The sequence below is a fragment of the Alosa sapidissima genome, chromosome 4 (assembly GCF_018492685.1).
Source record: "Alosa sapidissima isolate fAloSap1 chromosome 4, fAloSap1.pri, whole genome shotgun sequence".
Lineage (NCBI taxonomy): Eukaryota > Metazoa > Chordata > Actinopteri > Clupeiformes > Clupeidae > Alosa > Alosa sapidissima.
The window spans coordinates 17,159,947-17,172,652 of NC_055960.1; the positions used below are offsets into that span (position 1 = coordinate 17,159,947).

The 12,706-nt window shown below is 48.3% G+C and overlaps 1 protein-coding gene across 1 annotated transcript in view; it reads left to right on the forward strand.

The window, feature by feature from the left end:
* The window catches only part of eif4g3a (eukaryotic translation initiation factor 4 gamma, 3a), a 73,895-nt gene that overhangs the window by 30,679 nt on the left and 30,510 nt on the right, over window positions 1–12,706 (forward strand). Inside the window, exons 5-10 of the mRNA XM_042089195.1 lie at window positions 1,122–1,157; window positions 7,581–7,601; window positions 9,602–9,784; window positions 10,199–10,313; window positions 10,502–10,644; window positions 11,119–11,241. Coding sequence (XP_041945129.1) covers window positions 1,122–1,157; window positions 7,581–7,601; window positions 9,602–9,784; window positions 10,199–10,313; window positions 10,502–10,644; window positions 11,119–11,241 — 621 coding nt within the window. The remainder of the gene's footprint in view (window positions 1–1,121; window positions 1,158–7,580; window positions 7,602–9,601; window positions 9,785–10,198; window positions 10,314–10,501; window positions 10,645–11,118; window positions 11,242–12,706) is intronic.

A 12,706-nucleotide genomic window follows, 5' to 3' on the forward strand; every position in this document is an offset into this window, starting at 1 on the left:
TAATTATGGGTCCAATTTTCTTGAAACTTGGCAGAAAGGTGTAGGATGGACTTTGGAAAAATGCACTAAACTTGGACCCGATTTGACTAATGGGGTGTCTTCACGAATTTAGACTCACTTTCGCTAACGTTGCAACATAGGTTACGTTTTCTGTAACATTGTGGGATAATTGCACTATAGGGGACTTTTCAGGCCTTGGCGGAGGTACCGTATGCATAAGTCTATCTGAGTAGACCTATTATTATCGCCATTATCGGCATCGACTGATATAAATATTTCTGCAGATATTTCTGGCAGACGAATGGACAAGGCTATTATCAGCACATCCTGTTTGGGTTTTATTTGAAAATGTCATGTCAAAATGCATATTTTTCATTTACACCATGCAATGATTTGAATGAATGAATGAGTGAATGTAGCCTGGAGTCAATGTCTATTTTTGGAATTTTTCCAGTTTATATATAGGCTAGAATGAATGAAGAGTGAAAGTTTTATGCCTGTATATGCGGCAACTAGGCCATCACATTAAGGTTAAGGACCCTTAAAGGAAATACAAAATATTTATATGTATCGTCATCGGCAATCAGTCCAAAAAATTGTTTAAGTACATTGGCGCATCAAATATCTGCAGAAATCCGCATCCCTATTAAACAGCAAGACACCAGACTATAAATCATGCTGAATGCAAAGTTGCTGTTGAAATGTAAAACTATCTAACACAGTTGCATTCAACAGTACTGATATCCTCTTGCTAATTTGTCATGTGTAGCTATAAATAAAGATGTAAAGTGTATGAAAGGTGAAACTGATGAGGCTATAGCGTGTGTGTGTGGGGGGGGGACCTGTGCTTCCTGAGCTGCTCTAACCTTCTGTAGCAGGTGGATCTGTGCACCTGCTCCACCGATACTGAGCTGCATTCTCATCACTGCACTTTTGCTATACTTAAGCTCCATGTCTCCCTCTCTCTCTCTCTCTCTCTCTCTCTCTCTCTCTCTCTCTCTCTCTCTCTCTCTCTTTCTCCCTCATTCTATTTCTCTCTCTCTCTCTCTATCTCCCTGCTATGTGCTCATGCATCCTGCTCTCCTGCTTTCCTGTTGCTGTCCACCCTCCTCTGCCTGCAGTTTGTGACGGGACCACGGCCACCACCACCCCACCAGGTAACCCAACATCCAACTCACCTCACCTCACACTACCCAACTACACCTCACCTTACACTACCCAACTACACCTCCCCAGACACACCTCCTACCTGCCCTCTCCTCCTCTTCCCCTTACCTCAGCCTCAATCTTTCCCCTCTCTCTCCCTCTCCCTCTCCCTCTCTCTCTCTCTCTCTCTCTCACTCTCACTCTCACTCTCACTCTCTCTCACTCTCTCTCTCTCTCTCACTCTGCTGGCATGCTTCCCTGACACAACTGTTCTGGTGAATACTCAAGTCTGATTGGTCTGATGATGTGACTCCCTCAGCAGTTTCACAGCTGTCCCCCCTGTGCTTACAGCCCTTTGGTTTAATGTGACTAGAAGAGGAACTGATCATACATATTTAGTTTTAGTGTTAAAATGTCTACCTTTGTCTACTGTAAAGACACCTGTCAGCATAATCATTTTGTGTCTGTCAGTGAACATGGGTATTATTATATTGTCTGATTAACAATAATACATAACATGACCATACAATTGCAAAGATATAACCATGTAATGGCACCTATTAATAGCAGTTGTAATCATTTAACCATAGCCATAGCCACAGTAGCATCTGTTCCTAACCTGGCCAGAACAGTGTTGTTGTGTTGTGACATGGTAATCCAGAGTACTGAAACCACGCCAGTGTGAGAGAGTGTGCTGATTATGAAATACTGACCTGAGTGTGTAGACTGTTGACCAGCTTTGTGACGATAGGGTTGAGTCAACCACTCAAGGCTTAGGGCTGAATCACTCTGTCTGTGTGTGTGTGTGTGTGTGTGTGTGTGTGTGTGTGTGTGTGTGTGTGTGTGTATGTGTGTGTCTGTGTGTATATATGTCAGCTAAATATGCTACTCCACCAGTTGTGACCAAGCTGCGAACCCTTAAAAACCTCTTTGGTTTTAGCAATTGCACCCCAACTGTTTGAACTGTGTGTGAACTATCTGACAAAGTGTGAGAGAGTATTGATCAGAGTTTCCGCTAGACAAAAATTGTGCCGGTCAAAGTGAGAGGTGCCGGCAGAGGTTTCGTTTTCCAGACATTTTGATGATATGCCGGTCAAATATCCTATTATCGCTTCTTAATTAGTCAAATTGAGGAAAACTGGAGACAGGCTATGTAGCTTAAAGAATGACATAATCGGGTTGTATAGAATGCAACATGTTCATTAGCCTAACTTAAACATGCCTAACAAGATCTAGCCAGTATATTTTCATGGACAGCAAGAGTCCGCTTTGTTCATTTGGCTACGATGTTTGTTGCTGGCTACCCACGTTATCTCCATTGGTGACTGTTTACTTACACAGATGTGCACACACAAGAATGAGCGCTCACACCACCACCCCCTAATGCTATGCCTCTTTATTTGATAACAATAAATTAAGAAATGTTTCCTATTCTGGGAAATGTTTAGTTTCTTTTTCTTCTGGCCGCGGTTCAATGATACCGTTTAATTGTGCCAGAAATTATCCGCGGACCAGCAATCATAGACAGAGAACGCATAGACCTACTGTATGCTTTGGGTAAAGAACACTTTGCATGTCCAGTGTACACGGAGAATGACAGTGTCTTGGAGCGGCCGCACCCCCCGCAACTCCCAATGTCACTGATTCCGACAGATACGCCCGACACTTCTGCTTTTTATCTGGTGGTGGTGGAGTTGACCGGACATCTGAGGCTTCAGACGTTACCAATTTATCATCATCCATCGCGTCTGGCCTCTGAAAAAACTTTTAAGGCTAGTCTGCCTGGCCATGTTTGAACCGCCTCACTCATTTGTTTGTTGTTTAACATTGACGTTTTAAGCGTGCGCTTCCTATTTGAAATGCAGCATAGGCTATGCGTGTTGTTTAATAGCTTACTTTTCAAACGGTAGAGCCTGTTCATTTAAAAACATAGCCAGAGGACGTATAATATAGGCTTACATATTAGGCTAAGGCTTATTCTCAAATTCAGATTGCGTTAGGGGACGGGATTATTAGCCAATTTCAATCGGACAATTTGACCGGAGAGATTTAATTTTGTCGGACATTTCATTTTTTTTCCAGCCAATGTCCGGTAATTACCGGACAACGGAAACCCTGGTATTGATATTAGACCTAGATTCAGCAATGTGATGGATTTAAATATGATGCACTTTTCACAGTCCTGTGTGGCCGTTCTGTAATGAGAACTGCCAATCAGCAACTGACTACACTATTCTCTGTTCCACAAGCATGCAAACACACACACACACACACACACACACATACATACATCCACTTTGTTATTGTGTTGGGAGACTTGGGTAAATTTGCAGACATGGAGTGTGGAACAGACGCAATCGTTTGGCAGGCCCGTGTCTTATGCAGAAGCCTTTAGACTTTGATTCTTCAGCAGACTGCTTGGCTCGGTCAGTTGTCACACACATCAGGCTGCGGACGTCTGTACTGACTGCCTGTGGATCGGTGTGTGTGTGATGGGCTGTGCATGTATTTGAGAAAGGGAGAGAGAGTACCTGATGACTTTGTCTGCTGGGAAATGTTTTGGCACACAAGTGTGTGTGTGTGTGCGTGTGTGTGAGCGCCTTTCGTGCCATCGGCGCCAGGGTTGCTGAGATATTCAGGGAGACCCTGTTTGTGTTTGTTTATTTCCGCTGTAGCCTGGCGCACAGCTGTCCCTAAAAAGCAAAGCTAAATAGCATGCCTGTTTTTCTTCTCTCTCTCTCTCACTCTCTCTCTCTCTCTCCCTCACACACACACACACACACACCCACCCACATACACACACACACACACACACACACACGCACTCACTCCTTCCCTGCCACAGCTTGCCCTACTCGCACCTACAAGATTCTTGTGTTTATGTTGTGGACGGCCTATAAATAGCTGCCATCCCGAGCTAAGTGGGTGGCATTAGCCTAGCGCTCCCCAATCCTCTCCTGGCATACGCCACCACACTGCCACAGACTCAGAGGAAGCAGTGGCACCAGGCGGGCACTGTCCACAAACAGTGACCTTCTGTAGCGGAAGTCTATGTAAATAGCAGTGGCCTTGCAGTGACACACACACACACACACACACACACACACACACACACACACACACACACACACACACATACACATACAGGCAGGGGTTTGGGACACTGATCGGATCTGCCTCAGGCTTTTCTTGTTTGTTTGTTGTTACAAGTGCTCTCTCTGTCGGTGACTATATCTTTTACGATCTCTCTGTCTTCCTAATTTGGTTTATTTCTGGCTCCTGCTCTGGCCCTCTCTTACTCTGTTTCTCTTTCCTCTCCCTGTTACACACACACACAAGTTAGACACACACACACATTCTCTCTCTCTCTCTCTCACTCTCTTTCTCTCCCCCCCCCCCCCCCCTCACTCGCTCACTGTCTCACACACACCCTTCCCCTCTCTGTCACTCCCCCCTGTTTATGCAACAGACTTCTGGTAAAGTGAAACCATTTCTCACCGGAGTGGAGAGACCGCAGTGTTGTGTGTCTGTTGCAGAGCCAGCCTGTCTGTGCCGCCTCCATCAACAACACCAGGCTGTGCTCGGCCGAGGCCAAAGACCTCTGTGGTAGCGCTCCCTTTGTTCTGGCTTTTATTGCCTCATTCCTTTCACTCCATCTGATTAATGGGATGATTTGGCGGTCCTGTGTGTGTGTGTGTGTGTGGAAGGTGTCCGTGGGGGTGAAGTTGAACACCTTTACTCTTTCCTTCCTTGACTTTGTGGTCCTGTGCATTCGCGGCATTTAACAATCCCCCTCGGAGTTGTAAAGCGATAAAGAGGCGGAAAAACGGGCCGAACGGACCCAAAAGCTGGGTTGGAGTTGCCAGGCCGTGCCAGCCTGTAGATTGCCCAAGACCCAGCTCAGGACCCCTAGTCTCAGGGGCCTAGAACGCCACGCCAGGGCTCTCCCCGGTGCAGCAGCGCGTCTGTGATTCATTTATTTCTCCACAGTTCAGTGCTCAGTTACGCGGCTAACAGGCTGTGGTTCGAAGCGTATTCCTGACCCATGCGTAGAGAGCGAGGGGGTTTTTTGTGCAGTAGCTATGTGCGTGTGGATTGCGCTTCATAGCCCAGATGTCCATGATCGGTAATGTTCTGTGTTGCGTGTGCCGGGGGGTGGGGGGGGGTGGGGGGGGGGGGTGTGTGAGAGCTGTCGGGTGGAGTTGAAGGATCACTGTTAAACGTGTTCTCCCTGCTGCCGCCCCTCGTTGCCCCCTCCGGGCCGGCGGCGGTCATAATGTCAGGTGTTGCTCGTCAGTGCAAAAGACAGCCAAAGGATGCACTGTCTGACCTCATGTCTGTCTGGAGGAGAGCAGAGCCCTCAGGTGGCGTCCTTCACCAGAGGACGGGCAAGCCCCTGCCTGCCTGCACACTCCCTCCCCACCCACCCCCCGCCCGGTCCACTCACTGAGGGTGGGAATGCAAACTCGTTTTGCTTGGAGAGGGAAGCTGTTGGCCCCCGGCTGACCTGAAGGTAGCCCTAGCGGCAGTGGCCCGGCGATGGTGCAAACACGACGACTGTAGGGCCAGCAGCGCAGAGAGCCAGAGAGAGGGGGAGGGGCAAGGAGCCAAAGGGGGGGGTGGGGAAGAGATGTTAGCGGAAAGACTGAAACACACACACGCACGCACACAAACACACACACGCGCACAAACACACACACGCGCACAAACACACACACACACACAAACACATGCACGCACAAACACACACACACACACACACCACACACACACAAACACACACATGCACGCACACACACACACACACACACACACACACACACACACACACTCATGTGCACACACACACACACACAGGCTACTGGGGAATGTAGGTCAGGATGCTGAGGAGAGCGGTGAGGTCACAGTGCAGCAGCAGTCAACCCAACCCAGCCCAGCCCTGCACCCACTCTCTCTCTCTCTTTCTTTCTTTCTTTCTTTCTTTCTTTCTTTCTCTCCCTTTCTTTCTTCCTCCCTCGCTCCCTCGGTCCCTTGCTCAAATCTCCCAATCTCTCTTTTGCTTTCTGCATCATTATATCCTGTCCTAGTCTTTTTTCCTTCTGATTACAAGCCCCCTCTTTACCTCTCCTCCAATTTTCTTTCTCTCTCTTACACTCTCTCTTTCACACACACACACACACACACACACACACACACACACACACACACACACATACACACATAGGACAGGACAGCCACACTCTTTCCATCTGGTCTGTTTCCCACCCTTTTTCTCCCTCTCTCAATCCCTCCACTTTCACTGTACCCTCCACCCACCTCCATACGGTGTGGTCCCCCTCTCTCTCTCTCTCCTCTCTCTTTCTGCCCCCCCCCATCATACACATTCTCTCTCTGCATCCACCCATACAGTCCTCTCTCTCCCTCTCTCTCTTTGCGCTCCTCCCTCCCTCCATACACATTCTCTCTCTGCATCCACCCATACAGTCTCTCTCTCTCTCTCTCTCTACACCCCTACCCATACAGTCTCTCTCTCTCTCTCTTCTCTCTCTCTCTCTCTCTCTCTCTCTCTCTCTCTCTCTCTCTCTCTCTCTCTCTCTCTCTCTCTCTCTCTCTCTCTCTCTCTCTCTCTCTCTCTGCGCTCTCCCTCCCTCCATACGCCCTACCCACCCTGTGTCTCTCTCTACTCTGTTCATAAGTTGCTCTGCTGAGTCATTGCCAGAGGAGGAGGGCTGGAAACCCCCACAGCTGCCAAATTAACACACTGCTCATGTTGACCGTTTGTGTGTGTGTGTGTGTGTGTGTGTGTTTGCTCAGCAGTAGTCCACTGGCTTTCCATGGGCGTTTTTCTGTAAGCAAGCTGCCAGTCTGTTTCACGGTGGATTCCTGTAGCGGACACTGCCCTGATTGGGTGGGGCTGGTTGGGTGGCAGTGCTGTCATGCAGACACACATTGTTCTCTGTTTGGCCTGTGGAGGCGCCGTCTTAGTAAAAGTATTAAAAGCATATGGGGAGACAGATGTGTACTGGCACAGCAGTTTCACACAAGACGCACTTCTCTGATAACTGGTAGACATGTCAGATGTTTGGGCATGTTAATGATTAAGAGCTGTCTAATTTTAAACACAGGACTGTGTGTGTGTTTTGTGTGTGTCTGTGTATGGGGGAAAGGGTGTGTATGAGTGTATGCCTATGATGTGTTTCAGTTGTATGTACTGTATGCACTGTATGCCTTCCCGTATCGGCCGATGTTTGCCGATGGTTTATTTGAATGTCGTGTGTGTCGGGAGAGAACTGCCTTTGTGTGTTAATGTACGTGTGCATAGACATTTAAACGTTTTAGTATGTGCGCACTACAGACAGTGCTTGTATTTGTACCCCCCACACACTGCAAGTTTCCCATCAGCCTCTCTGTTTTTTTCTGCTTCAACACTCAAGGGAGGATTCAGGCCCATCCAGGTAACCGCACATCTCTAAGAAGTTTCTAGATGCATGGCATGAGGACAGCCCCTGACCCTTAACCCCAAGATGACCCTTGACCCCTATAATAACCTCACCTCAGGCCCCCACCCACCCACCTGGCCACCATGCATCCCCTTCGCCCACAAACTAACCAGCTTCCAAACAGCTTGCCTTCATTTGAGCCATTCTCATTCTCATTTCTCCCAAACCTGGTTTCTCCGTTAGCTGATTCTTGTTGTCCATTTGGTTGTTATTCCGTCAGTGTTGCTTCCTCTTTTCAGGCACATTTCATTTCTACCGACTCTTTCCTCTCATTCATTCACTGGTTTGGTAGAGAGCATGTTGTCTTGATGCGTGTCCCGTATGAAACTGCATTTTAATCCTGTGAGCGTAAATATCATATGAGCGTATCTGTTTCTGTCACAGAATGTGAAGCAAATGACTGCTGTGGTGGCCTAAAGCTGACGTGTTTCTACATTCTGTCCCTAGCACACACACAGGGCTACCATGTTTATTAGCATCACTTTTGTAAATTTGCACTGCTTCATCTGTCCATGTAGAATCTGTGTGTGTGTGTGTGTGCGCATTTGCTAATGTCCGATTATTTGGGCATTTTGAGCCCAGTAAACACTTGGCAAAAGTCAAGAGGCTGAACTCCCAAGTTAAATACACACACACACACACACACACACAGAGCCACTCATCATTTAGAGATGCTAATACTGCACACAGAAAAAACACCAAGACCATATTTACAACTCAGATGTTTCACACCTACAACACACACACACATAAATACTCTGGGTTTAGTGTGTTAAGTGCACTCCAGTGGTAGTGCCTGCCTAAATTTATGCTTAATCCTAAACAGTGTTTGTGGTATGTGTTTGTTATTGACTGGGGGCATATGACTGATTTGTTTGGTGTCTTGAGGAGACAGCAGACGGTTTTGCACAGCACTCCTCTAATGTGTTGCCTAGAAGCTATTTGTCAAAATACTTCAATCCAGTCTATTCAAAATCAGTGCTTACAATTCCTCACTAGAATTCACCCGTCAAACATTTTTTGTTTAACGCAATTTAGAGTTCGGTTGATCTATTTTAAGTATGTTACACAGGCACTAACTTACGCATGCATACACACACACACGCACACACACACACTGCTAATTCCAAAAGCATTACTATGAAGCCGTAGTGCTCGGCAGTCTGGTAACAAGGGGGAGTTTGTGTGTGATCATGCTTGTGTGTGTCGGGTGTGTGTGCTCGTGTGTGTGTGTGTGTTGGCCTTCAGTATGTGTAAGTGTCTGTGTGTGTCCTCACATAGCCAAGTGCACATCTAGATGAATGGGTGGGCATTAGGCATCTCCAAAAATCCCCTCTCATCGTCTACCTCAGGGTTTACTGTGCAGACATTTGGCAGTGCCGTCTGCAGCCTCTCCCTGGCTGGAGGGCTGAAGTCCGGCCTTTGGCCCGAGGTTCCGAAAGGCCTCTGGAACATCAGGGGCATGTTGCTAATGTCTCCAGAGGCCCAGTCCTCCACTCAGAAAAAGGAAACCCCGTTTGGACGTCAAATAAAACCATCCAATCACAGCAACGCAACACTGCTCCCTGTTTCTCAGTCTCTCACTATCAGTCTCTCTGTCTCCCGTTCTCTCTCTTTCTTTCCACGTCTCTTTGTGGCTCTCGCTTGTCTTCTCTCTCTCTCTCTCTCTCTCTCCCCCTTGGGCTCTCTCTGCTTCTGTGGTTCGCTCTCCTTCTCTCTGGAACCCCCACTCCTCTCTCCTGCAGGCCGTGCAGCATGGAAAATGTCAAAACAGCGCCCGCCAGCAGTGGCATTACAATGATGGAGGGTGTGACTGAGTGATTGGTGTGGCGCTTCTTGGCTCTTAAGGCATTACACATGTGTAATCTTCCCTGGCTCTCTCTCTGTCTCTCTCTCTCTCTCTTTTTCCACCTCTACTCCTTCCTTCTTTTTTGTCATCCCCCCCCCTTCTGTAGTTCTTACACAGGGCTCAGATGCAGACGACGCGGCCCTCCCTGGCCAACAGTAACGCATCTCTGCGGCCGGGCTCCCAGACGGCGCCCGCGCAGGCCGTCTACCCCCCCAACCACCAGCCCATCATGATGACCATGACCATGCCCTTCGCCGCGCCACAGGCCGCACAGTACTACATCCCACAGGTGGGTCCAGCAGGGGGGCACCTCACACAAACACTTACAGTGTGTGTGTGTGTACGCGGCCAGCAAAAACAGTTTTATTTATTCGGATGACTACGCCACTCTCACATCTGGTGTAGCTCCTTCCACTGATTATAGTAAATTGATTATAGTCTGAGGTAACTGTTGCAGCATACGCTCTATGAACGTTCTGCTTCACTTGTACATCCCGTGTAGGCTGGGGTGGCCTAGTTGTTAACCCGTCTCCAAAGTCTCCAATCATCTTCATCTCTTTCTCCTCAGTGTCATTTCTTAGGTGACAATCACACACTGAATGCAACTGTGTGTGTGTGTGTGTGTGTGTGTGTGTGTGTGTGTGTGTGTGTGTGTGTGTGTGTGGTGGATTTCTGTGTGCGTCATTCATTCCTGTCTCTGCAGTACCGACACAGTAGCCCGTACGTGGCCCCTCCTCAGCAGTACTCTGTGCAGCCCCCCCCAGGTTCCGGAACCTTCTACCCAGGGCCTGGCCCAGGGGAGTACCCAGCGCCTTTTGGTAAGACACCGCACGCAGCAGGGGCAGTGCTTTCTCAGAGCTGGAATCCTACTCTCCATCACCTGGACCACTGGGCCTGTATAATCTCATTTCCTCTCTCTCTCTCTCTCTCTCTCTCTCCCTCTCTCTCTGTCTCTCTCTCTCTCTCTCTCTCTCTCTCTCTCTCTCTCTCCCTCCCTCCACTGCAGCTACTCCTCCATATTACACAGGTCAGCCTGTGTATCCTCCATCTCCCCCAATCATAGTGCCTACACCACCACAGCAGCAGCAGCAGCAGCAGCAGCAGCAGCAGCAGCAGCAACCTCTACCCGCCAAACGCGAGAAGAAGCCTGTGAGTATTTCCTCTCTTCACCTCCTACGCTCTTTTTATGTCTTTCTCTTCCTCTCCTCTGTTTCTCTCTCACTCCTCCCCCCCCCCCCTCCTCCAGCGCTAGTTCCCATCCTCTTCATCCTAGTCCCTATGCTCACTGCACTGCTTCTTCTCATTTAGTTGGTTCCCATAACCGTCTCTTTTTAAATTAATTTAAATTCTACATTTATAACCCCATCTTTATAGAGTTATATTATTACCTAAGTACTGAAGCGTGCAGTGGTGTGTGTGTGTGTGTGTGCATGTGTGTATGTGTGTGCGTGTGTGCGTGCTTGCGTGTGTGCGTGCTTGCGTGCGTGCGTGCGTGTGTGTGTGCATGCGTGTGCGTGTGTGTGTGTGTGTGCATGCGTGCCTGCGTGTGTGTGTGTGTAAGGGATGGGGGGATGGTGTAGAACTGTTTCTCTCTCTGACTGTAGGCACTTTTTGTCTGTCCAGATCCGGATCCGGGACCCCAACCAAGGCGGCAGGGACATCACCGAGGAGATCATGTCGGGGCGAACATCCACCACCCCCACACCGCCGGGTGGACGATCCTCTGCCACCCCCACACCCCCTCAGGTACACACACACCCACAACACCTTTTAGGAGAGCCTCTACCACTGTCACTACTACTTTTAAACAGACACACACATGCACACACACACAGACGCACAACCATCTTCAGAACTTCTTGTTGGAGTCTCCTGCACACATTGTTGTGCCTAAACTAGTATAACCTCTACCTGCAACACTTCTGTTATACCCAAAACCCCACAGGTGACACATAAACACACACACAGGCACATACATATATATATATATATATATATATATATATATATATATATATATATATATATATATATATATACACACACACACACATGCATATACTTTTTGGGAAATTAGCTCATTGGCCATCTACCCCTGTGTTAGATAAGAGTATAAATACCCTACCCATCTCCAGTCTATAACCCAGTCTGACACCCCCACCGTTAGCCTTGCATAACATAATTCACAGGAAACGGGTTACACCAGCTAGCAGTTAGCTGTAGCTCCCAAAATATTTGCATGCTGTGTCTTCTGTATTAACCACGCATAGAATAGCAATGTAAAAGACCGCAATTTTCTAAGCAATTCCATACTTAGCAGCACTGTCTGCCAGGTAACGCACACACAGAGTTCCTTCCTTTAAGCTCCTCCCCAGCCTGTGTGAGACTCGGTCCATGCTCTCCTAGCATTGGATTAGTCTCAGCTCAAGCTGTGCCCAACTAATCCCACTACATATGAGTGGCAGTGTGTGTGGATGTGTTTGTGTGTGTGCTGTTGTGTATGACATGCGATGTTTGTGTGTTGTTTGATTGAGAATTCTGTGTGTGTGTGTGTGTGGAGGTAGCAGGTTATTCATTTTGTGTGAACTGTCTTCCTGTCGGCGTGACTGCGGGTGTGTTAGAGGGTGCATGCTCGCCTGTCTAAATGTCTCTGAACCTGCAGGGTGCCAGTGGCTCCTGATTGTGTGTGTGTGTGTGTGTGTGTGTTTGTGTGCGTGTGCGTGTGCGTGTGTGTGTGTGTGTGCGTGAGAGCGAGACAGAGAGAGTCAGACAGACAGAGAGAGTGAGAGAGTGACTTAGGGTGATTAGGCTGGCACCGTGGCAGAGAGGGGAGAGTGGTGGCACATGGGGATCTTAATCCGTATCAGCGGGCATCAGATCAGCCTCACGCCAGCCTTGATGGCCACGGGACATCACACATCAGCCTCGCTCTGCCCCCCACGCGTACCCTCTCCAGTGTGCCATCTGATAATAACCATGCCCGCTGAAATGGACAGTGGGGCCCGGTCATCCACTACTGCAGTACCGAACCCTCAAGTGGACATTCTTCCCCATTTCCTGATAGCAAGTGCCTGATATTAAGGCTGTTGAATGGGGACCATTAGACAGGTCAGAATATCCATTTAAGAATAGAAAAAAGGGCTTTGGTACTTTCATTTTTCTTTCATATCACTTGCCTGACGAGATCTTTTAGTGATTTTATTGAAGCTGT